General features: G+C 57.3%; 1 protein-coding gene across 8 annotated transcripts in view; it reads left to right on the forward strand.

Annotated features, from left to right (window-relative positions):
• Window positions 1–16,046, forward strand: part of KCNQ4 (potassium voltage-gated channel subfamily Q member 4) — a 78,603-nt gene extending 62,557 nt beyond the window's left edge. For 6 of the 8 annotated variants that reach the window (XM_043532198.1, XM_043532196.1, XM_043532197.1 and 3 more), the window contains exons 10-14: window positions 6,434–6,717; window positions 7,254–7,356; window positions 9,880–10,011; window positions 11,935–12,067; window positions 12,616–16,046. In XM_043532198.1, the coding sequence (XP_043388133.1) occupies window positions 6,434–6,717; window positions 7,254–7,356; window positions 9,880–10,011; window positions 11,935–12,067; window positions 12,616–12,834 (871 nt within the window). In that variant the 3' untranslated portion in view covers window positions 12,835–16,046. The remainder of the gene's footprint in view (window positions 1–6,433; window positions 6,718–7,253; window positions 7,357–9,879; window positions 10,012–11,934; window positions 12,068–12,615) is intronic. The other 2 variants (XM_037881810.2, XM_037881811.2) reach the window with 1 other exon arrangement.
• Window positions 16,047–25,605: the final 9,559 nt, after the last annotated feature.

Below are 25,605 nucleotides of genomic sequence, written 5' to 3' on the forward strand. Positions count from 1 at the left end.
CTGCCATAATGCCCCCTGCAGGGTAAGGTCAGAAGGGAAAGCCTTTTGTCTCTCCTCGGAGCGATCACTGGTGGGGTCACTCCTGCCCCAAACACCGCGGGGTCACGGCGTCTTGGGTCGCTTCTCTGCAGTTCAGGTGGTTTGTCACGCCTGCCTCGGAAGGCCAGAGGTCTCTGCGGGGCCTCACATGGGGGTGAGGAGAGGCGTGCCCTAGCTGGTGCCCGCTGTTTGGCCATCTCTCCTCGGAGGGTGTTTAACTGTGGCCCAGGGCTCTGCCTGCCAGTCAAATTGTCCAATGGCGTTTTGTTTCGATAAATGGGGCTCTTTAGGGGAGATGCATCAAACCATGACAAGGGTATGGGCAGGGCCCTCGAGGGCTCAGAGCCCACCGCTGACACCACGTTGAAGAGCTCAGAGGAGAGAGCTGCAAGGGAGAATCTGTTCGCCTGGGCTTTGTAGGGCCAGATTATGCCATGTATTCCTGAGTGCCACCTGCTGGCACCTTCTCTGTTAACGATCTCCTCCCATGTACACAGCCCTCTCTCGTCGACAGAGCACCCTCCCGACGCTCTTCGTATCCACATGAGCCCGCAAGGAACAGGACTCGCAGGGTCCAGCCTCACCTTTGCAGTCTTCCTGCCACATCACGCGTTGGTGGCTTTGCTGCCGGGGGGATGTTTCTCGCTGGACGCTGCTCTCCTTTTCCCAGCCAGGAGGTGGCGATGTCCTCGCCCAGTGCCACTGCTCCAGGCCTCAGCAGAGCCGGGTTCCGAGGCTGCCCCCTGGACCGCACCCCTTTGTCTCACTAACTTTCTCTTTCTTTTCTTCTGTATCTTTTATTCTTGACCCTCTAGCCAGATCTTTAGTAGTAAACGGAATTTCTTTCGGATTCCCGCCAGCTGGAAACAGAGGTATCGCGTGCTTGGATACGCTTCCCATGACTTGTTTGGGGGCCAGGTGTTGGGGGCTCTTTTTGCTTTGGGGGCAGAGCCCGTGTGGAATGCAGCAGATTGCTGGGGATGTGCATGATGGTCCCTCTGTGCCTTGCAACGAGGGCTGCGGTAATGGAGATATGCCTGCTCTCCTGTATGTAGACTGGTGCATCTCCAGTGCAGCTGTATGGGGGAATTAGGTGTATCAGTAGAGATGGATCAAAACTTGCAGCATTTATAAGGGAAGAGGCTTATGATCTAGTGATCAGAGCACAGGGTAGGCTCTGATGCTGGCCCCTTCTGTGGCCTTGGACTAGTCACTTCACTGCTTTGTGCCTCCATTTCTCCATCTGTAAAATGGGGATGCTGCTTACTGGCATCATGACAGTGGATTAGCTGAATGTGTTGGAAGCACTGTGCAAGTGTTTATCCAACCCCCATAATACACCTTGGGAGTCTGGATAAAACCTGGATCCGCACCCCAACCACATTGGGGTTTTGTTCTGCAAAAGATCAAAACCTGATGGAGGAAGTTCTGCAAATTCCAAACCTGTCTGGGTGTGTTCTCCATCTCTGCCTATAACCCCATGAAATGCTGTGCTGAAAATCTACCCTGCGGCAGTTCTATGGGTGTTTGAATACAAACCATTTTTGGAATGACTCTTAGCTATTCTAGATTGCTTCGTTCAACTGCTTGGGGAGGAAATGAGAACCCAGAGCCCCCGCTCTCTGCAGTCTGCCCCTCTACTACAGCCCCTTGAATTCCACTTCTACCTCCCATCTCACGTAACACCCCCTCGTGGATTAGCAAATGGACACTCCGAAGCGCAGCCAGTGGGAAATTTTCCAGTGGAATCGGTTTCCACTGGCAAATGCTGCGTCAGCGGAACTGAACCATTTTGTGGGAACGTTATTGATTCCGTTGCCCTTTCAGCAGGAAAGTCTCCAGCCCTTTCATTTAGACGTATGCAGGTTTATGTTAATAATTCATGATAGGATAGAAAAGTCAGAACAACGAAGTGGCCGTGAAACGTTTTCACTAGGTGGAAATGAAACATTTTGGAACGTTTCCTTGGGCGAAAAATTCCAAGATTTCGCTTCTCGGCCGGCTTTGAGATGAAACCACATTTCCAAATCTCAGAATGGGTGGAAATTCTGCTTTGGAGCCAGCTCTGCTCGTGAGTTTTTAGGCTCCCCAGAGCGGCCGTATTAACCCCAGTTTCTGCCCTTCCCCACCCGGCTGGGAGCCAGTTCCCAGGCAATGGGGCAGAAGAGTGTGCACTGTCCTATCCAGTTAGGGCAAAACCCAGCCCCCTTCCCTCATTTGGTGGAAGAACGGGGGTTGGTGGATAGAGTTCCAGCAATGGGAGCTGCATGCAGCTTGTAGCTTAGGGGAAGGAGGAGCTGCCAGAATTGCTGGGTAACAACCTGCAGTGCAACCCTCGAAGAGGGGCAGCTTCCCCGGCCGCATCAGAGTCTACAAGTATACAGAGTAGCCCCCTGAGCTGGCTTCTCCTGGGAGCAAGAATGGCCGTGTGGTTCAGACACCTCACTGGCCTGGCACTGGCTTGCTGTGTAACGTAGGGTGAGTCAGCTCGCGTCCGAGGATGCCGACTATGGAGAAGCTGGGGGGAGAGATTGCCAAGCCCTGGGCCACCAGCGTCTCTTTGGCCGGGCTTATTCCGTGCTAGCGGAGTGGCTACTGAATTGTGTATGTGCTACGACTTCGCGTGGCAGGCCGTATGCCCGCTCCTGGCCACGGAGGGGGGTGTCCTGTTCGTGGGTTGTCTGGCCTCAGAGAGAGTGGGAACCCCACGCCCCGGGACCAGATGCTGCCATTTGGAAGGCTAGTGAATCGCCCATCGTGCACTGATGAGAGAGGGAGCCCTGGCCAAAATCCATGATGAATCTGAACAGGGGTGATTAATCTCCGCTGGGCTGGGTTGGGCCAAGGGTGCTCTGTCCCGTGTTTGATCCAGACTCCTGTCTGGGATCAAGCCGGTCTTGAGGAGTGGGGGAGAACTGAAGTCCCGGGGCCTTTGGGCACAGGGTTTGGAGACCCAACCTTGATATTCTATCTTAATTCCCATTTGCTGGAATGCAGATGCTCCAACCACCAAGGCTCAACTGTCCCTCCTATCAGAAGGTTAGTGGAGTAAAGAGCGGGTCAGGACACCTGGGTTCTATTCCCAGCCCTGATTTGTTCTGTAGCCTTGACCAGGCTGTTTAATGGCTCTGTGCCTCAGTTTCTCCATCTGTAATAAATCTTCCCTACCTCCAGGGGGAGAGATGAGGTTAAATTAACAGTAGAGTGCTTTGAGATCCCCGGATGAAAAGTGCTAGGGGAGGGCACTGTGGTGGTGAATGTCGCAAACTTTGTGTGTGTGTGTGTGTGCAAAGTGATCTATTTTCCCCAAGAATGATCAGGACCCCCCCTCGCCCCTTCCCGATCTGGATGAAAACCTGAAAATGTTTTTCTGTGAGCGGTCGAATCCTGCAATGGGCCACGGTCTAGAACATTCCGGGGATTGGGGGATGTTTGGGGGTTGTCTCCCGTCTCTGGCTCAAACTTAGTGTCCCTCCCCCTGCCTTTCCATTCCAAAGAGACCGAAGCGGAAATGGTCATGTTGTTCTCTCCACAGCGAAAGGGCCGATCGAGAGACCGAACCGATCGCTGATGACAAACCACCAGGCCCCGCCCCTCCTGTTCAGTATTGATCATGGGCTGTAGGGCTCTGCCTCCGTTTTTGCATGGTATGTGGCGGTCGTGCTTGCTGGCATGCGGGGGATCTGCCCGCGACGCGCTGGCAGAACTCGGACAGGTTTGGGTGGGCGGGGAAAGGGATTCGAGAGACATTCTGGAACTGGGCAGGGCTTTTGGAGGTTTACGACCCAGCGGGAACTTCTAGAACTTTGTGTCGCCACCTCTCTCTCCACTCCCTGATCCCGGAGCAAAACCGGAGCCTCTCAAAGTTCTAAAAGGTTCTAGGTTCTGAACCTGACAAACTCCCAAACGTTCTAGAGCCCGCCAGGCTTCCAGAAGCTGCAGGTGATGCCTGCGGGGTATCCCTCGCTCGTCCACGCAGCTTTCTCTACCGGCTTGTGGGAGAGGGATGCAAGCTTCAGTGGAAGCTCTGCATTGTGAGCCGTATCCCAAGCCCACTGAGGTCGAGATGGGCTTGGGATCCAGGCCGGCGATTGCTCCCTGTGATGGATGTTCTGTGCGCCGGGGAGCCAGCTGCTTGGAGTCAGAACATGATGCCGCTCATGGGAAGATTTGTTTGATTTGAGCCCTCTGTGGCTGTGCCAGGCCCGCTCCCCCAAACCTACACGTCCAAACACGTCCTCACCATGTTTCCAGTGGCCTGGCATACCTGTCCCGTTCCACGTCACGTGCGGCTGTCGCCATTCTCATCCTTCCCTTTGTTTTCAGCCTGTGCAGTAAGTACTAAGGTTGGGTCTGGGGCTTAGAGTCCTGCTGTGTTGCAAACTCCCGTTGTCCCTTAGCACCTCCACCTTCTTCCCCCTCCCCGATTCCAATGAGGGTTTTGTCTTACAAGCAAACCCTAGACATGAGCCTTTCTGAGATTCTGCTCACTTGGCCTTCATCGGCTCTCCCCCTCTGCTTTCCTCTCACTCCAAACCTTGCTGAATTGAGGCCGGGCTGACTTCCCCTCCGTACTTGTCTTTACTACCCCATCCACCCTTCGGGCCCCACTGGATTTTATGAGGATGTCACTGCAGTCTGGAAACCCACCAGAGCGAGGACAATTCCAGACATCGTCCACATCATGAATTATAAAGGGAATCCTGCAAAAAGGCCGCCATTAGGTGTAGGCAGTGCCTGGCAATGTTGGGCCCTGGGCTCCTAAGGGCTACCGCAGTACAAATGATGATGAATAGTAAAACCAGGCCCTGATTCTCCTCTTGTGTGCGCTGGGGGGACCTCGGCTGACTTCAGCAGCTGATCTACCCCTGTGTCAGAGACAAGAATCAGACTCCTTGTCTTCGCCCTCCATTGTCTGCCAACACCCTCTCTGGAATGTGTTTCCTTATTGATTTGTGTCTCTTGTCTAACCCTCGTTTTGGCCCTTATTAATTTTCCATCTCCGTGGCAGCAAACATAAGTCTCTTTTGCTGTATTTTCTCATTTGTCCATGGCCATTGGGATTGTGTGGGTGAGCTAACTGCTGCGGCTCTCCAGCCACAAGGGGTGAGCACAGAACATTGTTTTGGTGTAGGTCCTACATAAATGAGGTCTGTTTTTAATACATACCTTCCGCAGAGGGGCAGATTTAAAAAACAACCACAAAAGGGGTGAGAATTTGGAAGATATTCCAATGGAGGGAAATTAGGGCCTGGCCCACCCAAATAATGAATTGCCAAAGGGTCTCTTTCCCCCTCGGCAGGCTGGGCAGAGTTTAGCCATCAGCACATCGTGTTGGTTTATCTAGTCCTCTGCTGAGAGCCTGACCCGACCTCTTAGTCCAGGGTGAGAGGTGGGAAGGTGGAGACAAGCGAATCAGCTGGGTATTGTAGGCTGCAAGGCCCTGATTGAGTGAGGCAGTGGTGAAGGTGACTTGCCCCATTGGATGTGCTTCAGGGCATTGGCGGGGCTGGTGTCACTCCTGATAGCTTGGAGTTAGCTCAATGCCACTGCTTCCCCAGGCTGCTTTGCAGTGACACGCGACACCTCGGTACATCCAAGACACAAGGATCTTCCCTGACTCGTAGGGGCAGTGCCCTCGGGGCTCGGCTCGCTATCTCAGCGAAGCCTTGTGCCGAAAGCCCCGCCAGAAGCAGGGGTTTGTCTGTCTCCTCCCCTCCCTGCTGTCTCAGGTCTATCTTCATTTCATACCAGGTGGTTTCTCTCCCAGCTCCCATGTGCTCTGTCTGTGTCTCTCCACCCCCCACCCCATCCGCTGTCCCCTCCCCACTGGTGCTCTCTTTGCTGCCAGAAAAATGTTTCAACTAAAATACCCAGACGCCCGTCCCCTGTTAGATAATCAGGGGCAATCATTCCTTCCATTCAGTGCATACAGGCGCTGGGCTTTTCGCACCATAAAACATCTGCATTCACAAAGGGCCCTTACCCAGACCAGCACTGAAGCACGGGGCTTTTAGCCCATTAAAGTCAACAGGACTTAAGCGCTTGCTGAAGTGTTTTCCTGAGTCACACACACACATGCACGCACACACACACACATTGCACCAGCCACTGGAGTCTACACCCTAGCTGCAAAGTTTGCAGCAACGATCTGACTTCCCTGCCCAACTCCAAGCTCTTTGGATCCAGGGATTCTCACTTGTGCAAGGCGCTCGTGGTGCCGTTGTGGCCGGGGCCAGCTTCAGGCGAGCCCCATTCACGAGCCCCCAACACTAGGGCAAAGCCTGAGCTCTTCCCTTGGGCAAACTCCACGTGGCTTTACTGGAGAGGGCCAGAGCAAGGAGCTCGGGGTCTGGCCCGATCCAGTAGGAAGAAGCTGCATGTGCCCCTCCAGGTTCCCGGTGGCAGCTCCCCCTCCCCAGGCTAATGCCAGCTGTCCTTCCTCCCCGCCACTCCGCAGCAACAAAATGGGCATCAAGGACCGCATCCGCCTGAACAACTCGCAGAGGCAGGGCAGCCGGGGAAAGCAGCACCTGGCCCCGCCCATGCGCCGCTCCCCCAGCACCGAGAACGTGCAGGAGGCCTCCAGCCCCACCAAGGTGCAGAAGAGCTGGAGCTTCAACGACCGCACCAGGTTCCGGGCATCGCTGAGGCTCAAACCTCGGCCACCAGTGGAGGGTAAGTCCCATTCCCCCCCCTCACCCCGCCCCCCATTTCTGTTTTGCACCCAAGTCTTTCGAATGTGAGTTGCCCTTCAGAATGGACCCCCACCGCCCTCCATGGGCAGTTGTGTAGCTAGAGCGCAGGAGTGGGGGCCAGGACGCCAGGCTTCTTGGCCACTGACTCGCTGTGCAAGGAAAGTCACCTGCCACTCTATGCCTCAGTTTCCCCCTCTGTGGCTTGGGGATGGGCCTACCCAAGAGGGGGATGGGGAGCCTGTGAAGACGCTGACATGCTGGAAGGTCATCGGTTGGGAGGGGCTAGAGAGGAGCCTGGTGGTAAACGCCACAGGACCCGCAGCTGAACCATGTAGAACCCGTGTTATTCATGGTGAACCAAAGGAGACCTCGAACCCAAACCCGTGCATGGGCGGAGAGAGGACTGGGGTGAGGATTGCTCTAAAGGAGATCTGCACCCCGTGAAACACACCTGAATTGGGAAGGGGGAAGCACGTCCCCAGCCCTTTATGGGAAGTCCCTGTTTTCTGTCCTCAGTTGACGGCCTGGTGGAGGAGAGCACCGAGGAGAAGGGCTACCAGTGTGACTTGACCTTCGAGGACATCATGCCAGCTGTGAAAACGCTCATTCGGGCTGTCAGGTGAGTCCAGCTCGCCAGCCATCCCTGCGCCCACCCGCCCACCGGTACCAGTTCTCAGCCCGTGGCAGGGAGCAGGCCTGGCAATCGTTGGCCACCTCCATCCTGCGGGAGGTTTGTGTTGGGGCCTCTCCCAGGCAGCTGCCCCTGGGTGGGCTCTCGGAGATTCTTCATTAGGGTTTTGGCTGCCGCGGCGGGGGAACTCGTGCCTGACTGGCTGTTAACCTCCATAGGTCTCGGGCTGGTCAGGGTAGCCAGCGAGTGGGGAGGGTGACGGGAGGAGAGCAGGCAAGCTCTGTGCCCAGCCTCAAACGATAGAGTGGCCCGTTCCACAGTTCATGCACCATCCCTCAGCAGCGTCCAGCTCTTCGCGCTCCAGCCCAGGCCCCTTTTGAGCCAGATGCTGGGAATTTTGAGCCAGGGTGGCGTTCTTTTTCACGCATCCGGTGTGTGCCAACAGCAAATGGCATTTCCCCTTGTCTCCGTGCCAGCCTGACTGTTGCTCCTTCCGAGCCTCAGAGGGTCCAGGGTCTGGCGGGGAGGGGCAGGCTGAGGTTCTTGTCCAGGTGGGCTCTAGCCATCCTTGAAACTCCCTGCACCTGCGTGCCAGAGCCGTGCATGCCGAGGGCTGGCCAGTCTCGCCCCCTCTTTCTGTTTCATTGATTTGCCAACAGGTTTGTTCCCCGATAAGGGTCCCTGACACAAATGACCGGCTCTGCTAAGCAGGCGCGTTCTGGCTTCGGCGAAGCCACCTGAGCCCGGGGAGCTGAGCTATCCAGCACCCAGGATCGAAAGGAGCAGGCGGACGGGGAGCAGGGTGGGTGGAGACGCTGGTTTGGTTGCAGAAGATTTCCTGCTTTTATGTGCCTGGGTTAATTCTTTTTCTGGTCTTAAAACCCACGTGCACGTGCCATACTGCAGACACAAGCCAGGCCTCCCTGGCCGCTCCCCACCCATCTGAAGAGGCCGCCCTGAATACAGCCATTGTTAACGGCCATGTCACTGGAACGGGGACCTGGCGATCTCTAGCCACCTCTTCTGGCCTGGTTGGGGCACCGAGGCTGCAGCAATGCTGCTGTAGCATGGTGGGGGAGACTGGGAGAAGGGGTGGGGGGAGATATGTGGAAATACCCCCCCCCCATACAACACATTGGCTCTCTAACGGGGAGGTGACGTGGGGCATTAACAGGAGTGAAGTAGATGCTGTGAGCTCAGAACACATCCTTAATGATCGGAGCAGAGGGCTGGGCACCTGGATTCTATTGCCAGCTCTGGAAGGAGAGTGAGGTCTAGGGTTAGAGCGGGGAGGAGGCTGGGAGTCAGGACTCCTGGGTTCTATCATGGATGCGAACAGTTGCGGGTGCAATTCTCTCTGCATTTTTCAAGACCAGCTGCTGTGACCTGACCATCGCAATAGTTCTTTGCACCCACAGACCGGGCACTTACCTGCCAGCTGACAGTTCTTGTGCCTGCAGTTTCCTGGCACTGAACAGGGGGCAGCTTTGGAGAAATCTTACCCTGGCCTTTTCCCTTTTCCTGAGTTAGCAGCAGGCTCTCCTCCATGCTGTGACATGTCCTAGCCCTGGCCGGTCCGGCAGCATATGCATGCCTTCCTGCAGCGTATGCATGTCTAACATCGCCAGCTAATTGAAGCCACTTAACACAAGCTGGAAGAGCGCAAGCCTGAGATTCCCAAGTGGCTTGTGCTAGCTCACGATGCCTGTTTGCACAAGAGATGCTCCCCCACCCCATCCTTCCGTCTGCCGAGTTATGAAATTCTCCATCACGGCCCTGCTAATGAGCCCTCTCCGCCAGCATCTCTCCCTCCGCTGCGTTAGCAGCATTGCGGCTAGTCGTTTGACAAGGAGCCGGTGACTGACGAGCCAGGGTGCAGGGAGCCAGTTAGAGCCTGGGTTATTCTCTTCTCCTCTGCTTCCTTCCCAGAGCAGGTTTCACTGTCATGGAAAACGAGCAGGCAGGTTATTTCCCACGACAAGAGAAGAGCGGCCCAGGGTGCCAAGATCCGGTAACTGCTCTCGACATCTTGCAAAGCCCAGAGAGATCGTCTCCCCTCCTCTCCCAACACTTGCAGTGTGCCTGTTTGTTCCCAGGCTCTGAAAAGCGTGCAGCTGGGACAGACACGGCTAGCCGCACACTGCACCTCTGGGCGTCAGGGGTGCAATCGTGTCACTTCAAAGAGTGTAACTTACACCCTGAGAGAGCTGGAAGAGATGACAGACCATTCTGTGGTCATGGTCTCCAAGGGGAAAGCCCTTGTGCCAACAGGTCGCTCTTACATGAAGATGGTAAACCCTGGAGTCATCCAGACTTCCAGTGGTGGGGAGTTCCACTGTCCCATCTCTGGGGACCATGGCTTAAAGAGGGCGCTGGGACCTTGTTTGACCTCAGCTGTCCTGGTGGGTCCTAGGGCCTCTGAGATAGCTGGGCCGTGACCCGCGTCAAGTCTGTTGCTCAGACCCGTCCCCACCTCGCCCCTCTCTCAGGCAACCCCTTGTGTCCCGGCAGGATCCTGAAGTTCCTGGTTGCGAAGAGGAAGTTCAAGGAGACCCTGCGGCCCTACGACGTCAAGGACGTCATCGAGCAGTACTCAGCCGGCCACCTCGACATGCTGGGCCGCATCAAGAGCCTCCAGTCACGGTGAGCTGGCGCACGAAGGGCCACAGCCCAGCTGCTCCCGCTGCCCAGCCCACAGGGGCCTGTCCCATAGCTGCTTCCGCAGCCCCTGGCCAGGCGGGACGGGAGCCGCATAATTCAATAGCTGACGTCACGCACGCTGGGCGAGTGACTCTGTGACCCCGCCACGCACCCAGGGCAGGGCAGGTGCAGAGAAGAGGTTTGACTCTGCTCCCAGCCTGGCCCAAAGGTCGCTGGCTGTCAGTGAACTTTGGATTTAGCCCTTAGGCGCAGCCGTTGAAAGGTATGTGCATTGCGGAGTAGGCAGGTAGGAGCCAAGATCCCGCTGACAGTCCATGGGATTGAGGTGCCTTGGTCCCTAAATCATTTTGAAAGTGAGGCTTGGGTGCCTAAGTAACTTCGGCATCACAGTGCTGGGCACAGCAGAGCCGAAATACCGTTAAAAATCTGGGCCTTCACCCTTTAGCGTAACCAGCAAAGGCTGGCGCTTTGAGACGCGCCATGCCCGAACCCCGCTGAAGGCCGAGAAGGGTCAGTGCTTTCCTGGAGGAGGTGGCCCATCTGGGGAGCCAGCGACAGCTGGACAAGGGTCAGATTCGCATCGCGTGCCCTTCTCTGAGAGTATCCCGAGCACAAGGGTGTATCCCGAGGTGACTGTGTTCAGGAGAACACTTGGTGTTTGAGTCGGAACGGAAAATGCCTCTCGCCGGCGCGGTTCGCTTTGGGGCCGCCCAGACGGAATGGGTGCCATCTTGCAGGGACGAACCCAGCCAGCCCGGTGAGGCAGGCAACGCCTTGGGTCCAGCAGGAGATAGCAAGTGGGTGGGGGACGGGCAAGCCCAGAAAATCGCAGGGGAGGGTGACAGGGTGAAGGGGAGTCGTTCACGTTGGGCTTAGAAGTGGGCGAGCGAAAGTGCGGCTTGTACAATAAGAATCGTGCTTCCGACATTGCTCCCCCCTGTATCCCTAAACCCCAACACAGACACCCCTAAACCCAGACACTGACCCCCCCTTGTACCCCTGAACCCTGACACTGACCTCCCCTTGAACCCCTAAACCCCAATGCAGACACCCCTAAACCCAGACACTGACCCCATTTCTACCCTAAACCCCAAGGCAGACACTCCTAAACCCAAACATTGACCCCTCCCTTGTACCCCTAAACCCCAACACTGACCCCCTAAACCCTGACATTGACCCCCTTCTATCATAAACCCCAGTGCAGACATCCCTAAACCCTGACACTGACCCCATAAACCCTGACAGTGACCCCCTTCTCCCCTAAACCCAGACATTGACCCCCTAAACCCTGACATTGACCCCCTTGCATCCCTAAACCCCAACACATACACCCCTAAACCCTGACATTGAAACCCCCCTGTACCTCTAAACACTGACACCCCAAAACCCAATACTGGCCTCCCCTTCCACACTGAGCCCCTACCCTTACCCCCCCCTTCTGCCACCCTACACTGATATCCCTTCTACCTCTAAAACCCCAACTACCCCTACGCCCAAAAAAGGATAAAATCAAAACCAAACCCTTTGCTTTAAGTAGAATTTTGACCCCAAAAAGGGAGACGTGCCAGAGACTCCAGGGATCCCACTATTGCTATTGATTTTGCAAGGAAGGTACCCAGCTGCTGTGGTGATGGGCAGCAGGATAAAACCCTAAAACAGAGAGGTGGTGGCCCCTTAAACGGCTTGAAATTATCCGTTTGGCCCTTGGGCTGAAAAGGTGCGTCCCCCCCAACCTGTAGTGACAGGGAGTAGGAGGCCAGGCAGCCCAGACCCTCCAAGGTACCTACCGGCCGAACTCCCGTTGATTTCTGGGTCTTTCTTCTCCGAGCCTGATTCTCTCTGGCAATAAGGCCCCTTTCGTTCTGAGCTCCTGCTTTCCCCCTCGTCCTGTCTTCTCGCCCATAGCGTGGACCAGATCGTGGGAAGGGGAGCCATTGCAGTCGATAAGAAGACTCGGGAGAAGGGAGAAAAGTCCCTGGAGGCCGACCTGGTGGACGAGCTTAGCATGATGGGCCGAGTGGTCAAAGTGGAGAAACAAGTAAGGCTGAGGTCAGGGGGCACATGCAGCACCGTGCACGTTCCCGAACATGCGGCCCGGCCCCTACGCTTGCCATGCCCGTATGTGTGTGTGTCAGCCAGAGAGAAACCAGCTGGCTGCCTGTCCGACCATCCACGTCCTGGGGTTGTTACAGTTGATTTGTAAAGAGAAGATAGACCATAGGTCATGTTACTTTCTTTTTCTTTTTCTTTAGCAGTCTAGAGGTTAGAGAAGGGAGCTGGGAGCCTGAATTCCTGGGTTCTATTCCCAGCTCCAGGAGGGGAGTGGGGTCCAATGGACAGAGGAGAGGACTGGGAGTTCAGTTCATCGTGTTAGTAAAATGCTTTCACATGTGACTTGACCAGGATTTGGACCCAACTGGCTAGAAGTGAAAAACTACTGCACCCTCCAGCCCCCTCTTCTGCTCCACCATGCAACCTGGTCCCCCCTTAATCTGGGGAGCCCCTGCTTCCCCACATGCTGAATCCCCATTCCAATTACATCAGGCCTGGCTCAATCCCCCTCCTCTTCTTCCCCGTCCCCTCCAGGTGCAATCCATAGAGCACAAGCTGGACTTGTTACTGGGCCTCTATTCCCAGTGCCTGCGGAAAGGCTCCATGAACTCCTTTACCCTGGCCGCCATGCAGATCCCCAGCTTTGACCCGGACATCACCTCCGACTACCACAGCCCCGTAGAGCACGAGGACATCTCAGTGTCCGCGCAGACCTTAAACATCTCCAGGTCGGCCAGCACCAACATGGACTGAGAGGGGTTCCCAGCACAAGTGGGGCAGAGCTGGGGGACCGGTCCTGAGCCTGGTGGTGAACATTCTTGTAGACAGACACACTGATAGCTAGCAGGCAAGAAGACCGAGCCGTGAACCCAGCCATGTTCTGGGCTGGGGACCACGGGGCCTCGGCTAACGTGTCCTGATGCACTATGAGCCTCACCTTGATTTTACTTGAACAAGTCTTCCTTCTGACCGTGCACGAGCCGGAATTATTAAGCAACTAGTATTCAGCACCTGGGAGCCAGCTGGGGCTGGGACCCCGGGGGATGCAGCCGAGAGAGAGAGTTTCTTAAAGCATTAAACCTACAAAACCGACGAGAGAACGCCTGGTATCTAAGAAGCTCTTTTATTTATAGGATCAGCCTCTCTAGACTTTATCCTCTGCAGGCCGTCTTCTCTGCGGAGGAAATCCCCCTCTCCCGGCACATCCCTGGTTGGGGTGGTGCTGCCCCAGTGCAGCGGGAGGGCGAGTTGGCCAGGGATGCAACAGGCCAGTGCACCTTGTCACTCGGTCTTTTTCTGGGCGCCTCTCCGGGAACCGTCCTTGGAATGAGCTTTGACACAGGGTATGGAATGACCGAGAGCGTCTCAACTCCAAGATTGGCAGTTCTGACCTCTTCACCAACGTACGCGGCATCCCTGAGGGTCTACGCCGTTGCCCCTCCCGGGAGCCGGAGCAGGGTGCTTACTAACAGCTATGCAAGGCTCGGTAACCCTTTACCATCCAGTGCTACACAAGGGGCATTGTGACTCGATTGAATGTGGTTTCTTCTGGATCGAGGAAATCGCTGGGGAATGGCCAAGTTTTGCCTCCCTCCCGGGTTTCCTATCTCCCAGCGAGCAGGGGCTCCGATTCCTGCAGCCATGACGGTAACTCAGTAAGCCCAGTGGAACCATCTGCGGAGCAGTGCAGCACGGAGGGCCGCGTGTATGCAGCAGTGTTTCAATATGCAACCCTCGATCCCGACAGGAGAGGCGGACGAGTAGCCCGTCAGCCTAAGCAATAGGTGTTTGCCCTGCGCCCTGGGGCCGGATCCTGGGCTGCTCGAGTCAGTGGGGTTTCACGGGGCGAACGCTGCTCTTTTGGAGCCTGGCGGACAGACTCGGATGGACTTTGGATCAGGCCCTTGACTTGAAAGGGGGTAACTGGCTCGTTGGACCAAATGCAGCCCTGTTGCATGAATCTGTGGAGGTAATAGCAGGCCTGGATCTGGTCCATTGCACCTGGCTGTTGGGGGGGGGGGGTGCATAGGTGGGTGTCGGCGCAGCCAGGAGGAGGGTAAGGATGCTGTAGCTTCTTGTTAGCTCTTCTTTCCCCCCTCCACGTCTAGTCTGCCCAGCTCAGGCAGCCCGCCTTGCCCACTGTGTCTTCCGTACGTCTCCTCGTGGCACGGAAGGCATCAGTAGCTTAGGGTACCCAATATCTCCAGACCTCGTTTTCCCAGAGGTGGTTCCCCAACTGGATCGCTTCTCTCCTCTGCCCCCTTCTACAGCCTAACCCATCAGCTGGGCACGGGGCTTCACTTGGGGACCTGCTGTCCTTAGTCATCCAGCTCAAGTGCCTCTCAGCACGCTGGGGCTTTGCCCATAGATCCTACCCTGTCCCCCATTGATAGCCCATTCATTTCAAACCCTGGTCCCTGGTCCCCCAGGGGCTCCATAAAGGAGTTCACTACCGGATGGGGGCCTTAGCCCCCACTCTGGCTCCTGAAAGAGCCCTGATTTCCCTTGCACATCCTCTGTGGTTAGGAATATTCAGTATCCATTGGAGCTGACTGGGTCAGGCCTGGAGTCAGAACCCCTTCCCCGGCCTGTTTTCTAGTGGGGGTGCGACTGAAATCCAGCAGGAACAGGCTCTGGCATAAGAGGGATTTTTTTGGCCCTAAGATTTCAGTGTCATCAAATCCATCTAGGAACGGATTTGGCTTTGAACCCGGAGCCCTCTTCCCAATCCAAACACCACCGTTTTCCCACACCTGCTGGTGCTCCCATGGGGGTGGCTGGGGCTGGGACTGGGGCTGGAGGGTGCGGGGGGTAATAGACTTCCCATAACACAGGATCTCTGCTTGGAAGGAGAGGTGGGATGTGTTTCTCGTGCCTGCGCGTTACCCCTCCTGTGCAGTTAAATGTCTTCCAGGGTCACCGTGCGCGCTCTGTCCCCCTGCCCCTCGGTCCGAGGCAAACCCCTGCAGAGCTGGGCAGCGCTTCCCCTCCCTGCGGTTAAATTACATCAGGCACCAGCCTTCTGTGGTGGCCAAGAGCGGCTCTTGAATTTCGACATGAAGAGTTTGCATCCTCCCTCTCCCCCCCTCCCCGAGAGGCTGCCAAGGGGCAGCTCTGGCCTGCAAGGAGGCTACCACAAGGGGTGGCTCTTGGGAATGGCTGGGCAATTGTCCAGCCTGCAAGTGCTTCAGCTGAGAGCCTGGCTCTGGAATGCGCCCTCCCGCACAGGCATGCCGCTGTGCCATTCCCTGGCAGAGCGGGGGCCTCGCCGGACCCTGGCCCCACCAATGCCTCCTTTCACCACCCCTGGGGGCTCCCTGACCTTCACAGCCCCTCTTGCAATGGTGGGGGCGTAGGTCAAGTCAAAAGGACCTCCCTCTCCCTTCGCCCGCCCCAGCGGGTATCTAAAGGGTGGCGGGGGACGTGAGTAGAGTATAACCTGTCCCCACACCTTCCAGCTCCCAGCCAGCTCCCCGGATCTACCGGCGTCGGGGTGGGAGAGACGCCTGCTGCAGGGCCGTGCACCGGAGCTCAGGCATGGGGGGCACCCTCCCCGTTCAGCTGAGTCCCGCTTGCATTCCGTGCCTAGGTAGTGCATGCCGCCCGCCCCCACGGAGACCCCTGCCCAGAGCCGGTCTCATCCCAACCTGCTTGCATGCTCTAGCATGTCTCTTGACTTGTGCATCGAGACCCTCCACCCCGTGCCCCTGCCCCGATCAGGGCGCCCATCGCGCTGCGGCGTAGGAGGGCACACGCCGGCCCCCTTGCCTGGGCAGACGTGTCTCGTGTCCGTACGGGATGGGGATGCGGTCGGGGGGGGGGGGGGGGGGCAAGGCTTCGGCCAAAGGAGAAGAAGTAGGAAACCCCTCCAGGTGATTCCCAGCGACCCTTGTTTCCGAGACGAAGATAGTTACCTCACTTTACTAACTTATTAACTTATTTGTTTCATTAAAGTTTTACGTAGATGGCTGCTTGCCTGCCTCCTTCTTCCTCTTCAATCCCTCCACAGGCATGCTCCGGGCCACAAGGGGCCGGGGGTGGACTCCCCTCAGTCGCTTCTTTGTTGCCCCCAGTAGGTGGCGCCCCAGACCCACGGCAGAGTCACTGCGGCCCTATACTGCTTTTGGACAGAGTGAAGAGGGCAACATTGCGGGGTCCCAGGCCAGCTCCACCCCGCCCCCGCAGGGTGTCGGTCACTCAGCCCAAAGGAAGTCACAGGTAGCCTGAACCGCCAGAGAATCAGGCCCCCGGTCTTGAGCTACTCCCAGCCCCCGTCACCACGGTAAGCGTTGTATTTATTAGATAACGGCCCCTTGCACCTGGGGCGCTGAAAGCCCTTTGCCGACGCTGATTTAACCACCCAAGCCCCCTCCCCTGTGGGGCATCAGGACCCTGAGCTACAGATGGGGAAACAGAGGCATGGAGAGTAACTCACCCAAAGTCACACGAGAAAGCCGTAGCACAGAGCCCAGAAGTCCTGAAAAAAGAACAGGAGGACTTGTGGCACCTTAGAGACTGACAAATTTATTAGACCATAAACTTTCGTGAGCTACAGGCCACTTCATTGGATGCATGAAGTCCTGAATCTCCGTTCCCTGCTCTGGTAGGCCACCCTTTCTCCCTTGGGGCGACGCACCTGGGGGTCGGCCGGGCGCGCCATCTGGGTATTTCTAGGACGGGGAGGAGACACGGAGCCAGCCACGCCTGCAGGGGGGACAAGGGCGCCGTTGGCTCTGTGGTAGGGGGGCAGCACCTGGTGGAGGAGCTGGTGGTGTAACTCGGAGATGCCCCGTCTTGTTTAACAAGCCCCTGCCCTGCCAGAAGCCCGGGGCTGTTGCACAGAAGCACGTCCCCCTGGTGCAGCGCACGGTGGGCTCCAGACCCATCCCCCGGGGCTCGCAGCCGGCTGAGCGACTAGCCACAAGGGAGCTGCGCTGGGCTGAGGAATCTCAAGAATGTGATTCCCGCCTCCCCCCACCAAGGAGGCCAGGTGCAAAGGCACCTGGACCAATTCTCCCCACCCCATCCCGGTATCCGCACCTTTCCAGCATCCCCTGCTGCAGTCACTGGGCACTTGGCATTCCTTGACTGCCCGAGGGCGCCGTCTGCGTCTCAAGTAGATGGCTCACCCGAGCACCACCTCTTCTCTAGCTTGCCCTGGCACGTAATGCCCTGCTTGCCTGGCGCTGCTCAGCAGGGGTCGGGGCCACTCATCCCACCGGAGAGGGTGTTGCACAAGTACCAGGCTGGCCTGTGTTCCCCGGAGGGGGGGGAGGCACCTTTGCTCGGGCTGCCGGCAAGTTCGATCTGCTCATCGGGTCTTTGGGGAACGGCCAGCGACGGCTGGGAGAGTGAGGAAAGCGTGGGCCTGCTGCAGGCTGGGGTTATGCAGCCTCATGCCTGGAGCCTGCCTGGGTGCGAATCGCTGGCTACGGTTCAGGGAGGGAGTGGAGGATACTTGGGAACCGGGGTGAGGGAAGAAGCAGGAGCCTGCACAACCTGCTTCCCCCAGAGCACAACACCGCACGACGGACCCAGCATCACGGCCCTGCACAAGGTCACGTGTGCAACGCTCCACCATGCAAGTGAGCCGTGCACGGTGAGGTGGAACGCAAGTCCTCGCAGCTCCCTGTTGGCCCATGCAACACCCAATAACACCGCACCGAGCAACGCACTGCTACACAATGCAACACCCAGTAATGCCGCACCGAACAACGCAAAGCGACACAATGCAACACCCAGCAACACCGCACTGAGCAACGCAAGGTGACACACTGTAACACCCAGCAACACCTCACTGTGCGACTCAGTGCTACGCAATGCAACACCCAGCAACACCGCACTGAGCAACACAAGGTGACACACTGTAACACCCAGCAACACCTCACTGTGCGACTCAGTGCTACGCAACGCAACACCCCACTGAGCAACGCAATGTGGCATAGCGGCTCAGTATGCATGGTGCAGTGCACAACCCATTGGCACCATGCAGCAAAATGGTGCGATCCTGGTACTGCTTTACAAACAGAACGTCCCTCCCCTTGTGAGTCTCTCCCTCCCTCCTGCATGGTGCCTGGCCGTGAGCAGCATCCACGGCCCTGGAGTGAGAGCTTCCCACTATGGAGCAAAGACAAGGGGCGGTTTCCCTGGCATTCCCGGAGCCGGCTGCTGGCGAGGGGGATAGCGCCCGGGGCAAAGAGGTGGGCAGACCAGCTGAGTGGCTCTGCTGCCTGTCCAGACTGGCGACTGGCAGCGTGGCCCCACCATCAGGCCCCGGACCAGCCAGAATCAATCAGCCGCGGTAGGGGGCAGCTGTTCCTAGCATGGAGGCTTGGAAGCTCCTTCCCAGGTGTGCTCAGGCTTCCAACTCATCCCTGCCCTCCTGCCTTTCCAAGGGGCTCCAGTTTCTAGGCTCATTCAGGCAGGGTGGAGGTGGAATCCCTCCACCGCCCCAAAGGATGGAGAGCAGCAGGGCTGTATGCCCCCCACCATCCTTATTTTCCTCCAGCTGCTGCTGTGTAGGAACGGAGCTGGACGCGTGCAGCCTGGCTGACTGTTACATGCGTGTGATGGGGGGTGGGGGCTCCACCCGCAGGTCTGGACAACCAGCCCAGAGCTCAGCACAGGGCAGAAGGCTCCTCACGGCGGCTCAGGGCCCGCATGAATTGTTGGCCCCAGCGGTTGCATGGGAGAGACACCTGCCTCTCGCACCGCACGGGCCTCCCTTGCAGCCCCTGTCCCACAGGTACCACCCCCCCACCCCCAGCCCAGGACTGTCGTAAAGGGCCGAGCCACCAGCTCCTGCCAACCTGCTTGGACAGCTGCACAGAGGCCCAGATCCTCCACCGCCCCCCATGGGCGTTAGGCACCCAAATACCTTTGAGCAGCTGGGCCAGAGCTACTGCAAATTCCTCCCCCCGCCCCCCCTCCCAGCTTCGGCCTGGCTTGCACCAACTCCCGTCAAACCCAAGGGCAGGTGGATGCTCTGGGGGGAGCACAGGAGACATCCCTTTCCTTTGCTTGGCTCGCAAAGGGGAACCATTCCAGGGCAATACCCTGCCCGCCCTGTCCGGGGCCGTGTGTCCAGCCAGCACATATGTTCCCCGCTTGTTTAGGAACAAGTCTGCCGCATGCCACGTCCTTCACGTTCCAACGACATTCTTTCCTGCACTTGCTTAACTCGTCCACCCCCCCCGGCTCCACGGATCGGCCTGGCAGGGACAATAGCTGCCTTTGACCAGCCCGCTGGGGCCGTGAACTTTTGCTGGGGCTCCGGGAAGAGGTTGGGGTTGTTTTCCAGCAGCGCTCAGCAAATCTGCGGGGTGCCCTCAGTGCGGCCGGAGCAGCTGGGCATGAGCGCTAAGCCCTCCCGGAGGCCGCGGTGTGGTGTCGCACCCATCCTGCATGACGTAAGGATAAGCGGAATATGGCCAGAGAGCTGGGGTGCTAGATGCTCCCGAGAGCCGCGTCACCGTGTCGTGGGGCTCACCTGCATGGGGCTGCCCTCTGGGGGAGGCGGGGAGAGATTGGGGAGGTAAATGGATAAACTCCTGGGGGCACGACCTGTAATATTCCCTCTCGATCCGGGACGAGGACTTCGGAGCAGCCAGCCAGGGGGGCTGCCTGAGGCGCTCCACCCCAGATTGCAAAGGAAGCGCAGGGCATGCTGGGATGGGCCTTTAGCCAGAGCTGGTCAGAGCCGTACTGGGCAGGTGTGATCAGTAAAGCGTCTCCCGCTGCACGGCCCTGTCTCCTCTTTGTGCCTTGCTTGAAGGGGACCGTATCTGACATGCCCAAGGACCAAACGACACACCCAGGCTGAGGACCCCGCCGGTGCCCCGCGGGGCATTTTGCAGACCCCCCAAGGTAGGTGGCGAGTTGCTTCCCCACCAGAACGGGTGGCCACGATGCCCTCACCCACAGTGGCTAGCCCGGGTCCCGGCAAGCGTCAGCTCCCCAGACTTCCACGAGCGGCCTGGGCCTTTGCTCTCCCCCTGTGCGTTTTGCTGTCACAAGGCCGACTCCCCCCATCCCCTTTTCTGCAAGCCCTGCCGGGGCTGCCCTTCGAACACCCCGCGGGGTTTGGAGCACCGTCACAGTGCCCCGTTAAGCACAGGGGTCTGGAGCCTGTGGAGCGCTGGGATGGGCTGGCTCTGCTCCCCTCCTGGGGCTTCTGGACCACGCCGGGGGAGCGGACCCCGCGTGAGGCTGCAAAAGGACGAGGTGGAAGCAGAGTGGGGTCCGTCCGATGGCAAGCAGTGCACAGGAGACGGCGCAATGGAGGGGCAAGTCCGGGGTGAATCTGGACCAGGACGAAGCCCTTCCCCCTGCCCTCCTCCCCATGAGAGCCTTTGCCGGCCGCTGTCTCAAGCCATTTCAGAGAGCCCCTCCCCAAAGCAGCGAGTCCCCGCACCCAGCATTGTTTGGCTGCAGCCTGCCCGCCGCCCAGGTGCTTGGTGCATGCAGAGATTAGAATCCCTGTCTCGCCCGCGGGTGGGGAGAACAGGCTGCCTGATTGCTCCGGGGCAGCACCCGGAGCCTGGTGGGGAGTGACCTTTGCTTGCCCACACGGGGTGCGTCTGCTTGCGGGAGGAGAGAGATGGGACCGCACCATTTGGCTGGGATATAGATGGGGTGTCTGGCCCCCAACCTCACTCCGGCCAGGGGGCGTGGGGGGCAGAGAGGAGCTTTCCGCCTACCAGCATGCATAGCTCCATCACACACTCACTTTCTCTCTCACCCGATGTACATTTGTCTGTCTGTCTGTCCCCAGCTGTACTCCACTGAAGGGCTTGGTGCAGGAAGCACTGTCCCGTGTTCTCTGGCCTTATTTAGGAGGCCTGGCGGGAAGATCATAGCTGTCTTTCTGGCCTTAAATGCCCCACGTCTATTGCCGTACCCACCCCTCCATCCCTCGCTCACGCACTCTCTCGTGCTCCCTGTCACACTCTCAGGGCCTCTGCAGAAAAGTTAGCAGGATAGAAGAGGCTCGTAAAGGCCCTTTGTTGGTCCAGAGTCACCCTGGATTAGCCAGCTTCCCTTCAGGGTATGTCGGTCTCCTGGGTTCCTTCTCCTTTGGCTGAGACTCCCCCGCCTCAGTTTCCCTCTGACTGTAACCCTCTTCACCGACCCTTGGGACAGGGAGACTAGACCTTCCATTGAGGCCGTTCCGTGTGTCTGTGTCAGCTGGAGGGGTCGCTGTTGAGATTCCCTCCTCTGTGCTGGCCGGGGGAGTGAGAGGCTGGGACCAGCACCGGGTATCAGACCTGCACCCCGCTGACAGGCTGTGTGGGGAAGTAGATGAGGTGGGTCTAGATCTGGGGCAGAGGCCCCAGGGCACCCAGGGCCCAGCAGCACGGATCTGGCTGACAGTCCGGAAAATGCCAGGAAGCGTGACTCACCCTGCCCCTGCCCAGAGCCCTGCGCCCTGCCCAGCTCTCACACCCCTCCAGGGATGGTGGTATCTGGGCTGATCTCTGCGCTGGGCACAAACGCAGGAAGAGGCCTGGAAAGAGCCAAAATGCTTCGGCGATGCCTCAACTTTCTTCAGCAGAAACGCCAGCGCCCGGCCTGTTCTGTGGGAGTCGTTAACCTGTCCACCCCCAGCACGCACAGGGGCCGAATCACGAGTCTGCTGCGTCCCGGAGGGAGCTTGCTATAAACTCTGCCCTCTGAGTTGGTATTGCAGCAATGCCCCAGTGGGGTGGCGCTGTGGTACCAGAGGTGTTGCCTTTCCAATGAGACAGAAAACAAAGATCCCGAGCAGGTGTGATCATTCAAATCCCATGTCACTTCCCACCGGCGTAGTGGTGTCCACGTCCCAGTGTCCTGCCGTTTCAATTCAATTCAATTCTTCTTCCTTTCCTTTCCTGGCCTGGAACACAGCCGTGCTGTGTGCTTGTGAAACAGCTGCCACCTTCCACCCCAGAGGTGGCTGCATTTCAGTGGTGGGTGAAATGAGCCGATCCAGTGAGTCAGTGGATGAACGTGGCTTTATGAAGGTAAGGCTGTTGTTGCTATGGGATGTGTGAGTGGGGGTTCACGCTGAGCAGGATTTTGATCAAATGGCTCCTCTTGTGAACCGGACAGGGCTCTCCAGATTGAGGCTATCAGGCGATCCAGAATAATGGGGAATTCTGGAAGGGACGTCTCAGTCACTGGGGGAAGGCGTTGACCCTAAAGCTATTCTGGTAACAGGCTTTGGGAATGTCCTGGGTCCGGAGAATATAAATTCAACTTGGCCGACCGAGGGAAATTCCTTGTTAAAGCTGTTTAACCCCCTGTGTGCTGGATGATCTCCCACATGCACACCCCTCCCCCCCCCAACCGATGTCAGATAGGGAACAGCCATGGAGTTCAGCCCAGCAGCAGTGAAAGAGTTAAACTAAAGCAAAGCCAGGGATCTCCTTGGAGTCAGGGACTGCTCTGTCCTCCCCAGGGGCGCTGGAAAGACGTGACTCACCATGGATTCCCATCCCTTCCTTGGCACCGAGAAGGTATGCGCGGCGGAGCCTGCGGGTCTCGGCCTAGCCTGCCATGCCTTCCTGTGGCACATCCCATCAGGATCACCCCGTCCCTTCCCTGAGCTGTGTCCTCGGCCGGCCGCGGCCGGTGCAGCAGGGAGGGACCGGGAAGCGCTCGGCACAGGAAGTCACTTCAAGGAGCTGTTGTTGTGCAGGAAGGCACGGCGGGCCAAGGTCAGCCCCGGGCAGTTGTGCTGTACCCTATTGGGCCCCGTCTGGCCCGTGGCTGAGCAGGTCCCCTCTCAAACGCAGGGACCTGGACCAGCTCCCGCAGGGGGCATTCTGCCTGGGTGGCTGTCTCCGGCAGGCAGCTCCGCGCCTAAATCTGGGAGCCAGGGCTGCGCGTCAGGACTTATTCAGGGCCAAGAGTTTAGCAGGATTCCCCAGTGGGACTGGCCAGTTATGTGGCTAATGAGAGTCACAAGAGTGAGGGTTAAAAAAAATAACCAGGAGTTTGGGAAGAGATCTAAACCTTCATGCTTCAGGGCATGAGCTAATCTCTAATTCAGAAGGTCAGGAGGAAATTCCCTGAAGGGCAGAATATCCCCTAACTGCAGGGGATTCTCAACAGGGCTGGATGGACCTACTGGTCTGAGCCAGATGGCAATTCCAGTGGCCTGCTCCTGGCTGTGCAACTGACTCACCATGCGACCTCAGAGAAGTCACGTCACTGCTCTGTACCTCAGTTTCCCTCATGACACTGTCCCGTCCTTTGTAAAGCACTTTGAGATCTGTGGCTGAGATCTGTGGCTGTATAAGCGCTAAGGCCCAGATCCTGAAATCAGCGGGAGTTAAGCATCTAAATATCTGCGGATCTGGGCCTGTGTGCTGTCGCATGCAAGCAGAGTCAAGGATCGGGCAAGTGAACGACCCAGGGCTGTTGGCCTTGTGCTCCTAACACGAAGCATGCAACTTCCTCCCAGGGTGGAGGCGCCCTTATACACACAGCCCAAAAGAACACCGAGGCGCCAGCTCAGGAAGGCATGAACAGGCCCATCTAACCTGGTAGCTGGGATGCAGCCGGATGCTGCAGAGAAAGGGCTGACATTCCCATGAGGCACCTCATTGTGCAATACTGTCCCAGGAGCGGGCCATTCCTCCTGACCCCATCGGGCAATCGGCTTCTGCCCTGAAGCATGCCCATGGTGTGGTCTTTCACATACGTTTTCCCAGCGCTGGCATCATTGTAGGTACCTCCCGTTGGGATTGTGCCATAGTAGTGTCGCCATACTGAATGAATGGCGTGAGCATAACTTGACATAACTTAAACATGGCTGAATGGCTGCAGAGGATCCTGGGAGCAGGTTCCCTTGAAGCAGAAGCAAATTTGATAAAGAACTGGCGAAGTCTGCGTGTACGGGATTGATATTAAACCTATTAGTCAGCAAACAGGGGCCCGTGCAAAAGAAAAGATCACATGTATAAAGTTCCAGCATGGAGTACAGGTCGACCTGGTCATAGTGACCTTACATTAAGGATGTCATGCAGAGAGAGAGAGAGTGAATAATTCATAAGTGAGTAAACGTGGGGTGATCTTCATTTGGTACCCTGCCCCAGCCCCTTCTAAAACACCAATCAAGTAAAAAGGAGTAACCACACGGCCACTGGGCATGCTTTTAAGACGTGTAACTGCTTTTAAAAAAAAGTATAAAAATCAAGCAAAGTAAATTACTGTGGCTGGAATTCCTTAATTAACGCTTAAAACAGCAACGCTGCTACACAAAGTAGCCAAAACTCTGCTCCGGGGGCTCAAGGAGGACTGTAGACCAGAGGGGTCTCAGGGCAACCAAGGCCTTGCTTCGGGGGAATCCAAAACAGACCAGAGGGCTAAAAAAAAACTAACAAGGAGAGAAGAAGCCGTCTATAAAATTGGTAACCACCTTCTCTGTTTGCCAAGCAGAAACTGCGTGAGGCTAGTGCAGGGCTTGTTTGTGTATGTTTGTAAAGAAACAAAAGCAAAACACTCGTTAAAACAATGTGTAGCTCTTAATGTCGAACACAGAAGTTATGTGCTTCAGAGAACCCTTTGCCGCTTGTGTAATTCCTTCTCAGCACACTGCTGTGTACTGAAGAGAATCACTGTGAACCTTTTTCACTGATATAACGGTGATCTTCTCCAGCGGGAGCCAGTAAAAATCCATTTCAGGGATAGCCGCGCTCCCGGTTATCAACACCTCCGTTAGTCAGAGAAAGCCCTGGTCCTTTTTGGAGCCTTTGCATTTACAGTCACCCGTAGCAGCGCACTTTGCAGGTTAATTACACGTTGTCCACCAGCAGTTCCTCCGAGGAGCCAGCTGTCTAGCTCAGTGCACGGGAGCGGGCCTGTCGGGTCCGAACTGGCCTGTGCATGTCCCGCAAGCCCAGCAGCCTGTCTGTCTAGATGCTTAGCCCACCGAGGGCCCCCATCCGTGGAGTACACGAGCACCTCCCGAGCATTCCTCCTCATAACCCCCTGTCCCCTTCCCCCGTATCCCCATTTCACACAAGGGGAAACGGAGGCACAGAGACATTTAAGGGCCAGATTTTCTAAAGGGCTCCACGCCCAACAGCTGCCCTGTCGGCATCTAAAGGAGGTGGCCAGGGAAGCGTGGGAGCTGCGTTTGAAAATCTGGCCCACAGTGAGTTGGCCAAGCTCACGCAGGGAGTCAGTGGCAGAGACAAGGTTGAACCCAGATGTTCTGAGTCCCAGTCCAGTCCTTTAGCCATGGGTGGGGATCCCCAGTAAGGCTCTGAATTTGTTCCTCCCATCAGCTGGGCTGCCCTCTCAGCTGGGTGCCTGCGCCCCCACCCCCCCCCTTCCCCTGTTTCCTCTTCCCCTGTGTAGCTGCTCATTCCAGCTGTTCCCTGGCTGCGGGTGTGAGGGGATCTCGGCCCCGAGGCTTCCATGTCTTTGTCTCCTTCCGCTCCCGTGCTTGGGAGGGGCCTGTAGGTTCGTGGCTCTATGGCCAAGCCATTGCAGCAGACCTGACCTGTGGACAGCTGTGTGTTCGTTACAGGGTGC

The sequence above is a fragment of the Chelonia mydas genome, chromosome 19 (assembly GCF_015237465.2).
Source record: "Chelonia mydas isolate rCheMyd1 chromosome 19, rCheMyd1.pri.v2, whole genome shotgun sequence".
NCBI classification, from domain to species: domain Eukaryota; kingdom Metazoa; phylum Chordata; order Testudines; family Cheloniidae; genus Chelonia; species Chelonia mydas.